At 34.5% G+C, this 19804-nt stretch overlaps 2 protein-coding genes and 2 pseudogenes across 3 annotated transcripts; 2 read left to right on the forward strand and 2 right to left on the reverse strand.

The window, feature by feature from the left end:
• Positions 1-1591: 1591 nt before the first annotated feature.
• On the forward strand, positions 1592-3592 carry LOC146898067 (putative carboxylesterase 9). The gene is made up of 2 exons (XM_085735384.1): positions 1592-2426; positions 3008-3592. The coding sequence occupies exons 1-2, from the start codon at positions 1801-1803 to the stop codon at positions 3339-3341; spliced, it is 960 nt and encodes a 319-aa protein (XP_085591510.1). The 5' UTR covers positions 1592-1800; the 3' UTR covers positions 3342-3592.
• A 1099-nt stretch (positions 3593-4691) lies between these two features.
• Positions 4692-6139, reverse strand: LOC146898068 (putative carboxylesterase 8). Its single transcript, XM_085733857.1, has one exon. The coding sequence runs from the start codon at positions 5811-5813 to the stop codon at positions 4824-4826; it is 990 nt and encodes a 329-aa protein (XP_085589983.1). The 5' UTR covers positions 5814-6139; the 3' UTR covers positions 4692-4823.
• Positions 6140-8427: 2288 nt separating this feature from the next.
• On the forward strand, positions 8428-8961 carry LOC146898069 (protein FAR1-RELATED SEQUENCE 5-like; annotated as a pseudogene).
• An 8620-nt stretch (positions 8962-17581) lies between these two features.
• Positions 17582-18857, reverse strand: LOC146898070 (putative carboxylesterase 8 pseudogene; annotated as a pseudogene). Its single transcript, XR_015022688.1, has one exon. The product of XR_015022688.1 is annotated as a putative carboxylesterase 8 pseudogene (transcript).
• Positions 18858-19804: the final 947 nt, after the last annotated feature.

Raw genomic sequence — 19804 nt, forward strand, 5'->3', positions numbered from 1 at the left:
GGTGCTTCATGGTGATTTAGAGGTGGTTCCAATGGTGGCACAGAAATTGTGCTCGTGGTGGTTAATGGTGGTTATGGGTGTTTTGAGTTTCAATCCTAGGCGTTTTGGGGTCATTGGTGTTGGGGTGGTGGTGTTTTGGAGGCAATATGGGAGATGTTTGTAGGGACTGGTGTTGTCTTTGTGATGTTTAACTGGTGGTGATGTAGAGAGTAGTGTTGCAATTGCTTTTTCTCTTCAACAACATTGCGGTTCACATGGCTGATTTCTTGCTTCTGTTGTCTGCTTGTGATGATCTCAAATCTATGTCCATCAATGTCGACGCTTACTCATGTTGGTTTTGGGTGTTTTTCGTGTTGATTTTGTGGCTTGTTTTGATTGGTTTATTTTCAAGTTGGTTTGATTTGCGCTACTGTTCCACCTTTTCACTGTCTTAGGAATTTGTCATCTGGATAATGACGGGCCAATCGCTTTTACTTTAAGATCGGAAGTTAGAGTTTAGTTTTCAAGTTTTTGGGCAGACTAAGGTGTCTACTCTGGTGGTTCGAGAGTTGAGGGGTGCCTTAGTGATTTGTCTCGGGAATCTGGTGGGCCGGTGGTTCGAGAGTTGAGGGGTGCCTTAGTGATTTGTGTCGGGAGTCTGGTGGGCCGGTTACTTTTGATCCGAGATCGAGAGCCAATTTTTTGACTCAAATCTTTTTAGGCTTATTTTGGTGTCTTCTTCGACAGACCAGAAGTTGAGTGGTGGTCGAATCTGCATGTTTGAAGCAACAAATCATTATCGGGTGCTTAATTGAACTCTGTTGGTGGTGATGAAAAAATGAGGAGCTGTAGTTAGAGGTTTTTAGCATGTATGATGGTGTTGATGGTTTTTTGGAGGGGTTTCGTGTGAGTAGCGTGGGATAGATGTGTGGAATTTGATTTTGTGGTCATTCACGATGGAGTTGAAAGCTTTAGCATATTATTTGGTATGTGGGGGTTTCACGGGGTGTTTTTGGTGTTGTCTTTGCATTTGGGTTTGGAGTTTTGTTTTTATTGGTGTTGATGTTAGCCTTTGGTGGAGTTGTGTCTGTCCTGGTACTTATGTTGTACGGGGTACTTTTTTTTTACTTTAGGTGTTCCACCTATATACGGCGCCGTTTTTTTTACTTTAGGTGTTCCACCTATATACTGCGCTTTTTGATGTAGTTTCTGTGTTGTCGGTCTCTGTTCGTCTTGTGTAAATCTTGTTATTAATAAATGTTGCTGTTAAAAAAAAAAAAAAAAAAACTCATTTAGCTCATTTAAACACCACATAAACTTGGCACTTTAATTTTGCAAATATACCGTAAAATCCTTTTAATATATCTTTTCATCTCATTCATAGGCCATTTCCATAAAGAAACCTTTATTTTATTTTATTTTTCCTAATATTTAAGTGTGAGCTCCATTTGGAGAGTAAACTCATTCAACACTAACAATACCAACAAAACTTTAAATTATAAAAGTGTTAACTAGATTTCAACTTTTCGTGAAACATTAGCACCGCAACATCCTCTCAAAATAAACATTAGCACGGCAACATAAATTCACGTGGTGCAAAATATTACACATGTTAGGCTAAACTACTCCACCTACTAACCTTCCACACAAAGCCAAGAGAATTTCCACTTTGATCCACAAATTTCTCAATTTTAGAAAATCAATTAACCGACCCACACTGCATTCTACATATGTTATCAACCGCTAAATCAAAATTCACTATCACTATTGTATCGTGCTTCATTCTTCCATCATCATCCTTCAAGAACAAAACCAAAAATAATGTCAAAATTTGATCCATATAACCACTTTGGATTGAGTTTCAATCCTGACGGAACTCTCCACCGTGCCTACAAGACACCCTCAACCGACGCGAACCCCGAACCTTCACCGGGGGGTTCTACAGTGTCCAAAGACATAACAATTGATGATGAGAAAAAAATATGGGTTCGAATTTTCAGGCCAACAAAACTACCATCAAACGACAATACCGTGGCGCGTTTACCGATATTGATTTACTTTCATAATGGTGGTTGGGTCATCCTAAGCCCGGCTGATGCTGGTACCCATAAAAAATGTTCGAATCTTGCTTCTGACATTCCTAGTATTGTTGTCTCTGTCGCCTTTCGTTGGGCGCCAGAGACTAGGTTACCCGGACAATATCAAGATGCTCGAGATGCTATTTTGTGGGTGAAAAATCAAATGACGAATCCTGATGGAGAGCAATGGTTGAGAGACTATGGTGACCCATCGAGGTGTTATCTTTATGGATGTGGTTGTGGTGCAAACATTGTGTTCAATACGGCCATGCAGATTGGAGATATGGACTTAGAGCCTCTAAGGATTAGTGGCCTTGTTATGAATCAACCTATGTTTTCTGGAGAGAAAAGGACGGCCTCGGAAATAAGGTTCATAATTTTATCATTCTCTTAAAAAAAAAAATTGATCAATGATCATTCTCTTAAATAAATTTGAGAATAACACATATCTCTTTGGTTATGAAAAAATATATCTTGACTTGTTTGGATGTGCGGTGGAACAAGTTTTCTCGTGTCTCAAGGCAAAAATTGTCATGATTTAAAAAAGCTATTATATGTAGCTTCACTGCTAACACGTAAGTTCCTGCTATGATTTTGACTTGATGTGGAAATGGCACTGCACAACCAAACATAGGCATCATCATTTATTTTTTTAAAAATATTTGCACCTCTTTTGTCTCTTGATTTCTCTTGATTATATTCAGTTATGAAGAATTTCATTTTAGTTTTATAGAGGTTTGAAAATTTCTTCCTCTTATTGTATTAGAAACCACCTTATAGATGTTTGAAATTTTAAAGCCAAACCAAACATTGGATCAACAAGACTCTCAACCACCTTAATCTCTTTGAATCAAGACAAAATTACTCATTATCATGTGGTCACGTTATTATTAAATTTTATTTTGCATGAGTCACATTACTTTGTTTTTTTCTTTCTTTTCTTCCAAAAGGTTTGCAACGGACCAGACTTTGCCCTTACCAGTGTTGGACATGATGTGGGCTATGGCTTTACCTACGGGGACAAATCGTGACCATAGGTATTGCAATCCAATGGCAAAAGGGCCACATTTGGAAAATGTCAAGAAATTAGGGAGGTGTCTTGTTATTGGGTATGGTGGAGACATCATGGTTGATCGACAACAAGAATTTGTGACCATGTTGGTCAAATGTGGGGTCCAGGTTGAAGCTAGGTTTGATCCTGTGGGGTTCCACAATATTGATATGGTTGACCCTACTAGAGCTAGTGCGGTTATAAATATTGCAAGGGAGTTTATTATACTTTGAGTTTTTGTCATGATTAATTGGAATTTAGCACTTAATATCTTTGTATTTCTCTTAGTCTGGATTATTAATGTAAGTTTGGTGCAGCGTAGGTTACTTAAGCATGGGGCTAAGTGCACTCAGATTGTGCTTATAAAGTCTCAATGAAGGGCAGTATACATAATTCAATTAAATTTAGTGTCAAGAAAATAGTCTAGGTCAACTCTTGTTTGTGTTTATTGTTTGAGTTGGGACACCCGTTATTCATTTCTTAATATACATTTTTGTTGATTAAAAACAAAAAAGAGTATATAACTATCAAAATCACTACTCACTAATTTGTTTATGTGTGCTATGGTTTCCCTTTGAGCGAATCTAAAGGATGCTTCGTAATGTACCCAAAATAAAGGATGCATATTATGTCATATGCTTTTTTTAACATAGAAGAAATGACAACACCATCATAAGCTCACACATACAAAGTGAAGATGTCGGGGTTTAATTTAAACCCTGATCATGATGTTCAGCTTAATAATTTCGACATTTTTACTAGTTGAGCTAGGACTTATGTGATATGTCATATGTTTTATTTGAGATCAGATGGAATTAATTATGCAATAAAAAAAACACCCACATTTACAATGAAACGCTGTAATAATATAATAAGGATTTTGTTAACGAGTGTTTCCGGAGCACTTTCTAAGCATGCTCTATTAAGTAATTATTCTTCTTTTTGCCGTTCAAAAAATGTAATTATTCTTTTAAAATGTCGAAGTTTTCAATTTCCACTGATTACACAAATTTTATAAAAAAAATTACCATTTAAGGTCTTAAACTTAATCCTCACGTCTCTTATATGCTATTCTAGTTGGTCACTTGTCCTAGAAGGATATCATTCCCTTGTGGCCGATGGTGGGATCATGGCTTTTGCCCCCTCTCCATTAAGAAAGCTACTTTTGTCCCTTATGGTTATTAAAAGCTCTTAGAAAACAAAATCAGATTATCTGATCTAAGATATGTAAAAATCCTGAAAATATTGATGTGAATATTCAAAACATACACTATACAAATGAAAACTTGGGTTAAACAACACAGGCAATAATGACTAGCCCATCCTGCAATGATTATAACACTTGTTCAAAATATCATTCTCTTTGAAAAAAGTTTCTTTTTGTTTCATTGAGCTTTGCTTTATGTCTCCCAATCTTTTCTCTTTTTTATTTTTAATAATATATATGGGCATGTTGCATGTGTTTGTTTTAGGTTGCAATCTTGTTTGGATCTTTTTTTTTTTTTTTTTTTGCAATCTTGTTTGGATCTTATTATTCTATAATAATTGTTTTGTTGCATGCTCTTATTTTTTCTTTTTTCTAAAAAATAACATTGTAATGTCTTGTTATGAAAATAAGAACAATGTATTGCTCATAAATGTATTTATTTATTCAATATTTGCTTAGAAGGAAAATGAACACATACACATTCACTCCCAAAGAGTCACATAGAGGACTAAGTATCAACCGAGTAAATAAATTTCTTAACGTACTCAATTAATGCTTGTGCCTTAGCAGGATCAAAGAGTTCCACAGCATGAAACCCATCCTCACAAAAAACAGACTCCACGTGCACCCCACGTGCCTCCAAAATCTTCACTAGCTCCTTTTGCCTATCCACCAAGGGATCCCCACCGTAGCCATTAACAAAGCACCTCGGCAGCCGTCCGATCTTCTCACCGTATATCACATCTGAAATTTTTGGATTACAATACACGTGATCCCGATCTTTGCCCTCAGGCAAAGATAGAGCCCACATAAGATCACTTGCTGATAAGGGTAGTATATAATCGTTAATGAAACGAAGCTCGGATTCTGTCCTCAGGACCCCACCAAAAAATGGAGCATTCATTATAAGCCCTTGGATCTTAAGAGGAGAGAGATCGAGGTCAAGAGCACGTAGACCTGCGAAATACGCTATGTTACCACCTGCACTACTTCCCATCAAGAAGCAGTTATCAAAGTCCACGTTGTCTCTAATCCATGGATCAGAGACACTTGGATTTTGCGCTTGGGCTCTGAGCCAGAGCAGTGAATCAACAGCGTCATCATAGGCAGCAGGGAGACGATGCTCTGGCGTGAGACGGTGATCAACTGAGGCTACAACAATCGGTATTTGGGCGGCGAAGGTGGAACAACATTGGTGGAAGGAGATGGAGGAAGGATGGTAGCGGAAGAAACCACCACCATGGAAGTAGAGAATGAGAGGAAGCTTAGCCGCGGAAGAAGGCGGTGGATGGTTTGGGAGGAAGATGCGAATGGAGGTGTTTGTGGCTGTGTTTAGGATAATATCTTTAGATAGAACAGTTTGATTAGGATCGGAGGATGGTGGCACGGTGGGGACGTTGTCATTTCTTGTGAGGGAACCGTCAGGGTTGAGCTTGATTTCGAGGAATTCATAGGGATCGATGGTGGAGTTTTGTTTGGAAGGTGATGATTCTGCCATTGTGTGGTTTAAAGTTTTATAAGCATGGGAAGGATTATTCGGATTCAATTCAATGACATATATACAACATGGAAATGTTGTACGGTTAACCACTTTGAGAGTGGTCCTTAATTTCTATACTTTCGATTCATTGATGGTTTATGATGGACACTACTTTTGCTTTACTATGCATTGTCCCATTTCCACATAAAAGAGAGATTTGTGTTAAATCAACTTAAAACTATTTTGAATCTCTATGATATCAATCAAAGGCTACACTTAGCATGGTCAAGCAAAACAGTTTCACCGTGGTGGTGAAGTGAACAATAGGTGGTGAATATGAAGTGTTATAATCTAATGGTTGAGATTGATGAGTTACAACCTATAAAACAAGTCACTTAGTTTTTTTTTTTTTCCTCAAAGAAAGTCAATTGTTGTATCATATTATTTGTTGTTAGGAAATAAACAAACTGCCTACATCTAAAAAAAACGGTGTCCACATAAATATTATTATTAACAATATATATGTGTCGTTTTTTTGACAATATTATATATGTGTCGTTATAAACAAACATTGCCTTAACTTCAATTTTGTGATTTATTTATACGTTTTTTAAAACGAATTTTTTTTATACGTTTTAAATCCTTATTTATAAGGATTAAATTTTGTCTTAGTTGAGTATGTACCAATCATCCATTAAATAAATTTTAATCATATCATTATATTTATTTATTTTTTAAAAAATAAATTTCAAAAGGTTTTTTCTACAAAGTACGGATATCTAAACAAACTTTAAGGTAAATAAAAATTTAACCTTTTCAAAACCGTGTAATTTTTTAAAGAAAAAAAACACAAGTGATTATTTTGTAAAATCCACAAATAAATCATAAATAATGTGTTTTAAATTTCAACTAAAACCTTGTTTTTTTTTTGTATAAAACAAAATAATATTAAGGTGTTTGTTTGACTAATACTATAGAAAAATATAATAGTAATTTTTAAATTTTATCCTATATATAATTAAAATGATTTGCTATTTGTCTACTAATCTACTAACAATATATAAAAGTTGAAGTCTAGCAAAATTTCATAATAGCCCTTCTTAAAATTCATCATTTCCTTAATTTTATGAGCATAATAGTCATTTTGCAAAATTTATTTAATTGTTTTATCTACTAACAATATATAAAAGTTGAAGTCTAGCAAAATTTCATAATAGTCCTTCTTAAAATTCATCATTTCCTTAATTTTATGAGCATAATAGTCATTTTGCAAAATTTATTTAATTGTTTTATAAAAAATTAACTACAGATAATGATATTACACCAATAGATATGAAACTAATATATATAAGAATCATTGATGTATAAGAATTTTGCATAAACATGAGATAGTTTGATTATTGATTATTGATTTTTAATTCTCATTGTATCTCGCATTGAATTATGTTACTAGTTAGGAGTGAGAATAGGACAGACAGATTTTGATAGGCTTCAGTTTGGCCTACGAAAAATTTTGCAAGTTTGAATCTGACTTCCTGACTTATTTAAAATTCATTTTATCTACTTCTAAATAGGCTAAGTCTACCTTAAAGCATATTTCACTGTAAGATGGAAGACACGTTGATATGGTCTTCAACCCATTAGGGGTACCCTCACGAATGAATGTAGGATGGATATTGGAATGTTCACTCGGATTAGCTGGGAGTATGCTAAATAGACATTATCGAATAGCACCTTTTGATGAGAGATATGAACAGGAGGCTTCCAGAAAACTTGTGTTTTCTGAATTATATGAAGCCAGTAAACAAACATCGAATTGTAAGGTTTGTCTATCACTATAAGGCCTTAAAAGTCTATTTTACTATAATTAGGAGTGAGAATAGGACAGACATATTTTGACAGGCTTCAGTTTGGCCTACGAAAAATTTTGCAAGTTTGAATCTAACTTCCTGACTTATTTAAAATTCATTTTATCTACTTCTAAATAGGCTAAGTCTGCCTAAAAGCATATTTCACTGTAAGATGGAAGACACGTTGATATGGTCTTCAACCCATTAGGGGTACCCTCACGAATGAATGTAGGACAGATATTGGAATGTTCACTCGGATTAGCTGGGAGTATGCTAAATAGACATTATCGAATAGCACCTTTTGATGAGAGATATGAACAGGAGGCTTTCAGAAAACTTGTGTTTTCTGAATTATATGAAGCCAGTAAACAAACATCGAATTGTAAGGTTTGTCTATCACTATAAGGCCTTAAAAGTCTATTTTACTATAAGGCCTTAAAGCCTATTTAAAAAGTCTATTGTCTGAGTTGTTTCTTGATTTTTGTGTTTAATATAAATTATATTTTAATATAAATAAAAAATAAGTTTTAAAAACATGCATAAACAAGTCGGCCTATCAGGCTTCGTAGGCTCTTTTGATAGCCTAAGCTTGACCTATTTATTTAAATAGGATTTTTCAAAAGCTTAAGCCTAGCCTTTTTAGTCAACAGATCAGGCCTAAACAGACAGAGTCGTAGGCTTCTATAGGTCAGTCTAACCTATTTTGAACCCTATTAGTAATGTTATTTGTTTTGTGTTAATGTAATCATTCTTGAATAACAGGTTGTCTTAACTAATTTTAAATGGCCGTAAAGAATGGAGACATAAATGGTGAAGAATTGGCCGGTAGTAATGGTGTGTTTGGCGAAGAAAGAAAAGAGGATATGGATACTTAAAAGAAAATTAGGGAATTGACAGCTGATGATACAAGAGGATTGAAATTTGATTCAAATGAAAATTCTACACAATTTTATGACATCTATGCAGAATGTCATGGGTTTGCGATAAGAAAAGATGATGTCAACAAAGATTCTGATGGTAATATAGTTTCTCGCCGATTAGTATGTAATAGAGAGGGTGAGAGTAAAAATAAGAATAAACGATCTAGATATTCGAGGCCGGTCACTCAAACTAAGTGTCCTGCAAGGCTTCGAGTAATTTTAAATGTTGATACATATAAGTGAAAAGTTTATGTATTCGAGCCGTCACACAACCATGAGTTAACTCCGACACATTATGTTCATTTGATTCCTAAGTATCATTGATTGAGTGAAAATGATAATGCCCTTGTTGATGGCCTTCACACACACAGTGTTAAAACATGTCAAATTCAATGAAGGAAGGGAAAAAATAAAAGGTGGTTATTTGCATTCTAAAGCTGATAATGATGCAATGTTCATTTTGAAGTTCACCACAACAGACGAAGACGTTTAGAAAATCTATTTTGGTCAGATTCAACTAGTCGGATCGACTATAAGTGTTTTGGGATGTGGTTGCATTTGACACAACTTATAGGAAGAACAAATATAACAAGCCTATTATTATTTTTTCTGGGTGTAACCATCGTGAAGAAATTACAAATTTTTTGGTGCTTTAGTTTCTTATGAAACAACCGAGACATACAATGAGTTTTAAATACACTTTTAGAGTATTAGTGAGAAGATATCAAAGAGGTACACAAACAAATAAGGTTCAAGTTCAACAGCTAGGTAGGAACTTGAAAAAAAAATGATTGCAAAATCCTACAAAACATATGATATAAAATTTAGCCAGCATCAATTGCAGTGTTTGACTCTCCTTGATTGTTTTGGAACAACCAAAGTTGTCTCATTTATATATTTCAATTGATTACAATATATATATATATACAACTTTGGCGGTTGCAAAACAATCAAGCAGGGTCGAACAATGCAATTGAAGCTGACTAAATTTTATATCATATGTTTTGTGGGATTTTTCAATCATTTTTATTAAGTTCCAACCTAGTTGTTCAAATTGAACCTTATTTGTTTGTTTGTTTACCTCTTTGATAGCTTCTCTCATTGTAAGATATCCATCACTAACACTCCTTTATACCATTTATGATACATTGCTTCTAAAAGTATATTTAAAACCCCTTGTATGTCTCGGTTGTTTCATCAGAAACTTTAGCACAAGAAAAATTGTAATTTCTCAATGATGGTTACACCAACAAAAAAAAACAAGATGCTTGCTTTATTTGTTCTTGCTATAAGTTCACCAATGCAACCACATCCCCAGAACACTCGTAGTCGATCCGAAAGGTTGAATCTGAACAAAATGGATTTTCTAAATGTCATTTGTTTGTTGTGGTGAACTTTAAAAAAAAACATTGGTCCATTATCTGCTTTAGCCTGCAAAATAACTCAACGCAACAAAAGCATCCCCACCATGTATTCTCTCCCTTCCTTGTTTAAGTAGTTATATAAGTCCTTCTGGCAAAATCTAGACCCTCATGATCACCTTTCTGGGCTTCATACAACCCAAAACTTGACATATTCTAACACTGTGTGTGTGAAAGCCATCAACAAGGGCTTTATTAGGTTACTCAATCGATGGTACTTAAGAATCAAATGAACAAAATGGGTCGGAGTTAACTCATGGTTGTGAGAGTTCGAATACATAAACTCTCAACTTACCAATATCAACATTTAAAATTACTCGATGCCTTGCAAGGTACTTAGTTGAGTGGTTGGCCTTGGATATCTAGACCATTTATTATTTTTACTCTCACCCTCTTTATTACATACTAATTGATGAGGAGCTATATTCCCATCAGAATCTTTGTTTATATCATTTTTTCTTATCGCAAAGCCATGACATTCTGCATAGATGTCATAAAATTGCATCGCTTTTTCCTCTGAATCAAATCCCAATCCTCTTATATCATCATCCGTAAATTTCCTATTCTTCTTGTAAGTATCCATATCCATCCATATCCTTTATGTCTCCATCGTTTGAAGCCATTTAAGGTTAGGAAAAAAATTCGGATTTGTCTTGCCATCATTTTTTCGGACTCAAATCCCAAAAAGAAAGAAAAAAAATTAAATCAGCGAGTTTCTTTTTTTGTTACATAAATCAAAATTGAGATATTAAACATTTTCTTCAACCCATTAACAAACATCAACATCGATAGGTTTGAATTAGACAAACAATTGAACACTATAAAACAAAAGAACAAAGAACAAAGAAAACCTAGAGAGGATGAGATCGCGATCGCAAATGGAAGGTTGGAGAGATCGAGTCGTTGTTCTGTTCATAGAAGGTTGGGTGAATAGAAGATGAATGTTTGCGAATCGTGAGTTGTTTATAATAATTTCATAGAATTGAAAGAAAGAAAGAAACAACCATAGCAGAGTAAAGAAGAAGATGAAACATGGTGAATTTGTGTTATCAATGTTAGTCAAAAAAAAAAATAAGATGAAAGAAAGAGCGTGAGTTTACAATTTTTAGAAATTATATGGAAACAATTAAAGATAGGCTTAATTGCATGTTTAGTCCCATATGTTTATTTTATGTTTCAAGTTGGTCCTAAATGATTTAAATGTTTCAAGTTGGTACCTTATGTTTTAAAAGTTTCAAGTTGGTCTAAAACATCACTCATATTGAAATAAGTTAGTTATTTCGTCATTTGGGCATTTAGAGATATATGTTGAGAATAGGGATGTCAATGGGTACCCATGGACAAGGATAGTATGATATCCGTGCCCTCCCCGTTGGATAAATATGATACCCATGTCCGACCCGTACCCTCATGGGTACCCATTATGTGGGTACCCGTGGGTATTGAAGTATCCATGGGTATTCGTGGGTACCCATGAATTTATTTAAATTATTTATTTATTTATTTTTTTGGAACAAAGAATAACCTTTTTTAATTAACAAAAAACTTCAACTACTTTTAAACATCCATACATAATCCATTCAAAATTTCATAAGTCATACATAATCCATAGAAAATTCATAATTCTTACATAATTCATTCAAATTCATGAAGTAAAATAAAAACATAAAAAACATCCAAATAAACATCTAAATTTCGCATGCATTCCAAGCTTCAATAACTTCATTTGACTTCCAAATTCCTGAAATGAAAACATATAAATCTCTAAATAAAAATCCAAATAATCAACATGGCAATGATAATTGAAATAAAATCTTATAACATTTACTAACAATGTCATTCACCAATTATGTCAATGTCACCACCCATATCTTCCAAAATTGAATTCAATTCAATGTTCTCAAACTTTGATTTTGTAGAACCTAGAAAAGAAAAAGAAAAAGAATAAGTCAAATAATAATTTGTTTAAATTAACACTGTTAAAAAAAATTGTAACAGAATTGATTACCGTTCACATCACTCCATAGCCAATCTTGGACACACATTAATGCCTCTAAAGTATCTGAACGTAGTTTACTACGATGAGGAGTAAGAATTCGACCACTAGTGCTAAATGAAGATTCTGAAGCAACAGTTGAAATAGGAATTGCTAAGAAATCTCTTGCAATCTTTTGCATGATTGGATATTTTAATCCATTTGCCTTCCACCAACCTAAGATGTCAAAATTTTCATCATCTGGTAACCTTTCCTCCTCTATATAGATGTCAAATTCTGACCTACCAGATGCAACACTTGGTTTTGCGCTAACATGTTTGGCAAAATTAGTCTTCCAAGCTTCTTTCCTGCCAACAACAATGACTTCTGATAAATTTTGATTTTGACTTGAAGATGAAGAAGCATTCTCCTTTTCCTTCTGCTTCTCCTTCATTTTTGAATCATACTCAGTTACCATATCTCGGAAAAAAGATTTAATCTTCTCGATTTCACTGTTAGATCCATCTCCATAAATTTGAGGATAAAAGTAATCCATCAATTCTATTTTGTACCTTGGATCCAACACAATGCCTAATGCCATCACTCCATTTACCACATTCCAATAATGGTTTCAATGGGAATTGAAGAAAAATAAAGGCATGGGGAATTGGGGAATGAACTTGACGTGAAAAGTTGAATCGATCAACTTAGTAATATAAATTAAAAAAATTAAAAATTAAAAATAGGTTACTAATAAGATATATAAGGATATTTTGGTAATTAACTTAATTTATTATTGGGTATGGGTACCCGTGGGTATGGATACAATCAAATCCGTGTCCGTATCCATATAATAATGGGTAGTCAAATACCCGTTAATTATACCCATGGATACCCGTTTAGCTACCCGCCCCGTGCCCGTGATGGATTTATCCGCGGGTACCCATGGGCATGGGTATTTTTGCCACCCCTAGTTGAGAATATGGGTGTTGGACTTGCACTTATTTACAAAATCAGTATTAAAATATTTTTTTTTATTGTTTTATTAAACTCCAAATTAGATCGGGGGTGAGAATTGCAGATGCTAGGTGGTTGGATGACAATGTTATTAGGAAGGTAGGGGATAGGCGGTCCACTCTGTTTTGGGAGGATCCGTGGCTTGATGAAGTTTCGTTAGCGAGGTCTTTTGGTAGGCTATTTCAGCTGGAGGAAAATAAATCATTCACGGTGGAGGAGTTGTACATGTTAGGATGGGAGGTTGATGGAGAAGCGTGGAAGTGGAGAATGAGGTTATTTGTGTGGGAGGAAAGGTTGGTTGGGGAATGTGCGGAACGTTTGTCTTCTATTAATTTGCAGGATGGTGTGGTTGTCAGGTGGGGGTGGAAGCTCCATTCATCACAAGTTTACATGGTTAAATATGCTTATAATTATTTAACTGCAGTTGGTTGTAACTCCACTGAAGGTTTTGATCATTTTTTGTGGCTCAAAGTGGTCTCGTTGAAGGTGAATATAATTGTTTGGCGTCTCTTTCTAAATAGAAATGTGACTACTACGGTCGCCTTTGGCTTTTGGATTTGAATTGGCTAGGATGTGATACAGTTTTTCATGGCAATACTATTTCTCATTCAAATCAGTTTCATGGTCTTGGAAGGTTCTCCAAAAACTCTAGGACAACTTTTACCATTATTTGGATTTCGGTTTTATTTGTTATATGGAAAGACCGTAACAAGAGGATTTTGCACAATCAGATGTATCAGCTTGTGTCGCTTGCAGAAATGGGTAAACTCCAAACGTATTGGTGGTTGAAAGCACATGACATTATGTTTGATTTTGACTATCATTCTTGGAAGCTAAACCCATTATGCTGTTTACAAGCAGTTGTGTAATTGTTATTTTAATTCTTTATCCGGCTAGTACGTAGCCTAACTGTTATGTAATTCTCACTTTTCAGTTTCCTCTGGCACGTCTTGTGCTTGAGGAACTGTTTGATGTTTCATTTTAATATAATTTCGCTTACACTGTGTTTGGAATAGATGAAATAGGGAAGAGAGAAATTCAGGCGAGAGAGATACAAGAGAAAGTGGGTTTTTCTTCAGTTTGGCGGAGCAAAGAAATAGAAGAGAGAGAGTCTAAAAGCATGGGACCCACACTTTTTAGAGTCTTTGCAAAACTGCGAAGAAACAGCAGAGAAACTCTGATTTCCAATTGTGTCCTTGCTTGCTACTACAACATAATAAATAAAAGTAGAGATTTTTCAACCAAATAAATAAAAAGAAGAAAGAACGTAACTGAAGCACAAGAGATGGCGAGGTGTCTTTGGCAATAATGAGAATCAACATCAGATACACATTGATGAAATGTTTTATTTAATTATTTAATTCAATAAACCAATTTTGAATAAATTCAATAAACCAATTGTTTCGGTATTCCTTTTTTTTATTTTTTATCATTTTAACATAAAAAAAAATTAACTATCTAAATTTAATTACATTTAACTAGTTAATTAAATTAATTTAGGTCAATTAAGTTTATTAAATTATACTTTATATTATAGTTTCTTTAATTTTTTTAATTCAAGGGTATATTTGACCTTTCAAAAATAAACCTATCTCTCTCTCTCCTATCTCTCTCTTCTTTCTCTTATACCAAACAATACAAAAATTCTACTCTATTTCTCACATATTTCTCTCTTCTCATACTCTCTCTCACCTTTTTCTCTCTTCACAACTTCTCTTCTAAACCAAACACACCCTTAGTTTCTTTATAAGAAAAAAAAAAACTAAAATCCATATTATGTGGATGAAGGGACTTACTTATTCAACTCTGGGTGATGTTTTGGAACAACTTGAAACAAAAAAAAAAATAGAAAAGGATCAACTTAAAACTTTTAAAACATAAAGATCAACTTAAAACTAAAATAAATAAAAGGACCAAACATGCAATTAAGCCTTAAAGATATCACCTTATTAAACCTTATTAATGACATGTCATAATGATTTACACGTTAGGCCACTGTATGCCATACAACTCACGTGGGTACAACTAACCCATCTTTGTTACATGGGTAAGCAAGTTGGCACCATAGTTTTAGTTGTGATTAACATTTTTCCACAATTTTAGTCATTCCATTAGGGTTAGACTTTGTGGATAGTTTATATTTCAGTAGTTAAACAAAGGGATAACACAACCATGGTTCATTCCAAAACTAAAAACATAAAATCTCAATCTAATCCTCGAACGTTGCATCCTCATAAGAAAGAAAAAGACAATTGGAGAAAACAATACCTGTAGTCACTGGTATTTATCACAGTCTTTCAACCCGCCGTCGCCGCAATGGACGCACAACCGCATTTCGAGCATCAAGCTGAGATGTCCTTCAATCCACCACCATCATCAGGCTACGATACAATAAGGAGCTTTCAGTGTCATCTTCGTTAGGTTCGCTTACTGATCTATTGTCATGGTTCATCTTGTTTTGGTTGTTTGATTAAAGTGTTCTTCTTCAAGGTTCTCTAGACTATAGTTTTTTAGGCAATACGAGAAATGGAAGGAAAAAAATTTGTGTATTTAATCAGGTTGAGAACAATAATTTTTTTTTTGACGGAAGGTAGAGAACAATAATAAATTGATTCAATCAATATTTTCAAATAGTATAATAAATAAAATGATAATACATACTATTTAATTTATTACCAGTTTCAACTTATTTCACCATCATGATCGAAAACTTTTAGTGGACCCTAAATCAAATGAGTATGATACGCAGAATAAAAATATAATATATGATAAAACACCATGGCATCAATTGATCCATGTAACCGATCCTATTTAATAAACATGGTTTGGTTGTTGTTGTAGATTATGTTTATATGAGGAACAATTTATCACCATTATTTTTACAATGTACATATAAAAGTCAAGCTATTCACACATACAGGACAGTAATCGTAGTTGGATCCCATAAAAAAGTAAAAAAATAATGGTCGTTCGATCAAGATCAAATGGTTTAAATTTCAAATAGATTTTGATTTCCTAAAATAAAAATTACCAAGTTTAAAATATATACTGCCCAATATCGATCCAACCACTATGGTTGTTCTAACTGTGTCAAATTTAGACTACATCCCACTTTTGCCAAGCATGTTTTTGGGTCAATAATTTGTGGGGTTTTTTTTGACAAAAAAAAAAAAACTTTAGAGGAATTAGGCATCAAGGACTAGGCGGTGCAAGAGAAAGTATCAAAGGTCAAAGAAATTAGTTGAGTCCAAACTCCAAATATATTTTAACAAAATTGCAGATCACAAAAATTAAAATAAAACCTAGTAAATATGTTCACTCATCCATTTAGTTTAAGAAACATCAAATTCAACCTCATAACCTATAATTTTCATCTAAATCATGGTAAGATCAGAGCACCTTATATGTTTTTCTTCCTAGCCGAGTAAACTCTAAATCCGCACACATTATTCCTAGTGTTAACCCACACATTATTCATCAAATTCTCTTCCTTTTTTTTTTTTTCTTTCTTTTTCTTAGTGTTAACCCACATATATAATATAAATCAGCAATTCTCTGTCCTCGTGAGCATAGCTCATTTGCTAAGGACAATGCATAAAAATATGTAAGATCTGAGGTTCAAACCCCGGCCACTATCAAAGAAAATCAGGATGAGCCAAGGAGGTAAACACGTTGAAGATCATCTATACTCATACGGATAACTTAAAATAAAAATTAAATTAAATAAAGCTAAAGGTTCTAACTAATTAATTAAAAATAGAGGTCTTACACTAAACGTCTTGTATAAATAAATTAGCCTAGATAAAATAAAGGAAAATGCTACTTCTCAAGAAAAATAGCTTCAAGAATTTTTCAAGACACAATTGGCAAATTTTAATTGGATGATTTATTTGTCCACTTTCTATTTTTCAGCCACACCTCCTTGAATTGTGGCAAATAGTGCATTGTGATTGGCTACTCTTTATTCTTGAAGAATTCTTGATGTTATTTTTCTAGAGATATAGCATTGCTCTAAAATAAATTTGTCATGGCAACTCGGATGATTCAATTTGTCTAAAAAATTCAGTTATAGTGTGGAAAATGATGTAAAATATGATCGTGACAAAAGATAATCTAATTAAAAGAGGAATCCTGGTTGAATCTCAAAAGTTATGTTCGTTTGGACGTGGAAAGGGGGAAAATGTTTTGCATGTATTTTTTTAATGCAATTTAGCAGCATAGGTTTTACAACATGAGAGAAACATAACTCTCTCACCTATTTAATAGAGGGTTAATGGAGGGCTTAGATTACACATGAGAGAAAAAAACTGGAGACAATCTCCTCCCTTGGTTAATTAGCAACATAGATCTTTTTGTTGGTGATATTTGAGTAGAATTGGCTCAGTGGCATTTACATATTGATCCTCTCATTAGAATACGCATTTCTATATGGTTACGCTAACTGAGTCAAATGAAATACTGTTACAAACATAACTGACTACTGGGTAATCTAATCTTGTTACTCTAATCCAAGGAAATACTATGTTCATCATTTAAACAAATGCCTAACCCAATCCCATTATTTGTGAATGCTGCATATATAATTTAAAGGTTTAACTCGGTATTTTTGTCAAACTTAAATGAACAAAAGTTTTTATTAAACATTGAAAATAAGGGAAAAAGAAAAACACATGCTCCCACAAAGTGTTACATAGAGGATTGAGGAGCAACAGAAACAGCTGAGAGTATAAACTTCTTAACATTATCAAGCAAAACTTGTGCCTTAGAATGATCAAAGATTTCAACAGCATGATACCCATCCTCATCAAAACAGGACTCCACATGCACCCCGTGTGCAGCCAAAATCTTCGCTAGCTCCTTTTGCTTATCCACCAATGGATCCCCACCGTAGCCATTAACAAAGCACCTTGGCAACCGTCCGATCTTTTCACCGTATACGTGATCCAAAGTTGTTGGATTGCAATACTCGTGGTCTCTGTCTTTGCCCTCAGGCAAACACAGGGACCACATGAGATCACCTGCTGGTAATGGCAATATACGATCGTTAACCAAACGAAGCTCGGATTCAGTCCTCTGAACTCCACTAAAAAATGGATATTTCATTATGATCCCTCGAATCTTAACGGGAGTCAGATCAAGGTCGAGAGCACGTAGACCCGTGAAATAGGCTATATTACCTCCGGCACTGTCTCCCATCAAGAAACATTTATCAAAGTTCACATGGTCTCTGATCCATGGATCAGATTCCGTTGGATTTTGAGCTTGGGATTTGAGCCAGAGAAGAGAATCAACTGCATCGTCGTAGGCTGCTGGGAGGCGATGCTCAGGCGAGAGACGATAATCAACAGAGGCAACAATGGCACGAATTTGGGCAGCTAATGTGGAGCAGGGATGGTGGAAGATAAGGGAGGAAGGGTGGTAGAGGATGAAACCACCACCATGGAAGTAGAGAATGATGGGGAGTTTGGCAGCGGAGGAAGACGGTGCAGGGTTCGGGAGGAAGAGACGAATGGAGGTTTTCGCAGCGGTGTTTAAGGGAATGTCTTTAGAGAGAGCCGGTTGCGGTGGCGAATTTGTGGGATCGAAGGATGGTGGCACGGTGGGGACAATGTAGTTTCTTGTTAGTGAACCATCAGGGTTTAGTTTGATTTTGAGGAATTCATAGGGATCCATTGTGCTTTGTTTGGAATTAGGTGAATTTGGTTCTGCCATTGTTGTTGAAATGAGAAAAGGTTAATTCAGAGTCAATAATGGAGCATGGAATTGTTGTACGGTTATCTACTTTGAGACTGGTCCTTAATTTCTCTACGTTTGGCTTTCATTCATGGTTGTTAATTGTGACCACACTATTGACATAGATATTTTGCACGCAGTAATGTGTGGTGATTTTTTATTTTTGACAAAGAAAACTTGTGGTGATTATTATTAAAGGTAAAAAATGAGTTATGAAGAATTACATTACTAAAAATTATAGCAATTAAGGGTGTTTGTAGACTAGGTTCCATCCATTTTGACCAAACATATCATCCAACAAGGTGGGTTTTCTCCTTTCAATTAGATTTTTTTTCGTACACGAGTCAGGAATCGAACGTCTGATCAAATGTTTAAGGAGACCAAGTTCTATGCCACTTGAATCAATCTATTGTTGGTTGTAGACCTTGTTCTAATCTTATAGATTGAGTTTCAAATGAAGTGTAATGAAATTTGAAAAACTAATTTTTAGGACAATCCACTTTTTATGGACCATGATTTGTTGCAGTTAATAAATCACGCAGCTACACGTCGATGACAGTTCGATCAATATCGGACGGTCAGGATTTAAGATGATATATATAATAAAAATCAAATCGGATTTTTCTGGACCATCTGATCGAGATCGAACAGTCTGTAAATGTGTAGATGCGTAAAAAAAGTGATCGTAGGGAATTGTAATTTCTTTTTTCTTCTTCTTTTGGAACAAAAACAATAGAGGGAGAGATGGTAAAAAGACAATGAAAGTATCACATAGAGTTGCCCCAAAAGTTGTTGATTTTTATCATTACTCTAAAAAGAAAGTTCATATAGTTAACCTTAGGGACAACTTAAATTCAATTTTAGGTTAAACATTGAACGTGGTTTGGGTCCTAACTATTTGCCTAAAATTTTGTGTTATAATTACAGGATAGATATGTAAATAGGCATGGCAATAACATCGGTACTCGCGAATATCTACCCGAACTAAACCCGGTTTGACAGGTTTTTTTCCGCTTTAACTGGATTTGGATAGGTGTTTGGGTTTTCTCTGATTTCAAAATATAGGTACAGGGCGGGTAATAGGGTTATATTA

Source organism: Medicago sativa, chromosome 8, assembly GCF_051527215.1.
Source record: "Medicago sativa cultivar Bolivia chromosome 8, Bolivia_mono, whole genome shotgun sequence".
NCBI lineage: Eukaryota > Viridiplantae > Streptophyta > Magnoliopsida > Fabales > Fabaceae > Medicago > Medicago sativa.

Coding starts and splice junctions, on each gene's coding strand:
- LOC146898067 (XM_085735384.1), top strand. CDS start 1,801: ATGTCAAAATTTGATCCATATAACCACTTTGGATTGAGTTTCAATCCT. Junction 2,427..3,007: donor AGGACGGCCTCGGAAATAAG/GTTCATAATTTT, acceptor TTCTTCCAAAAG/GTTTGCAACGGACCAGACTT.
- LOC146898068 (XM_085733857.1), bottom strand. CDS start 5,813: ATGGCAGAATCATCACCTTCCAAACAAAACTCCACCATCGATCCCTAT.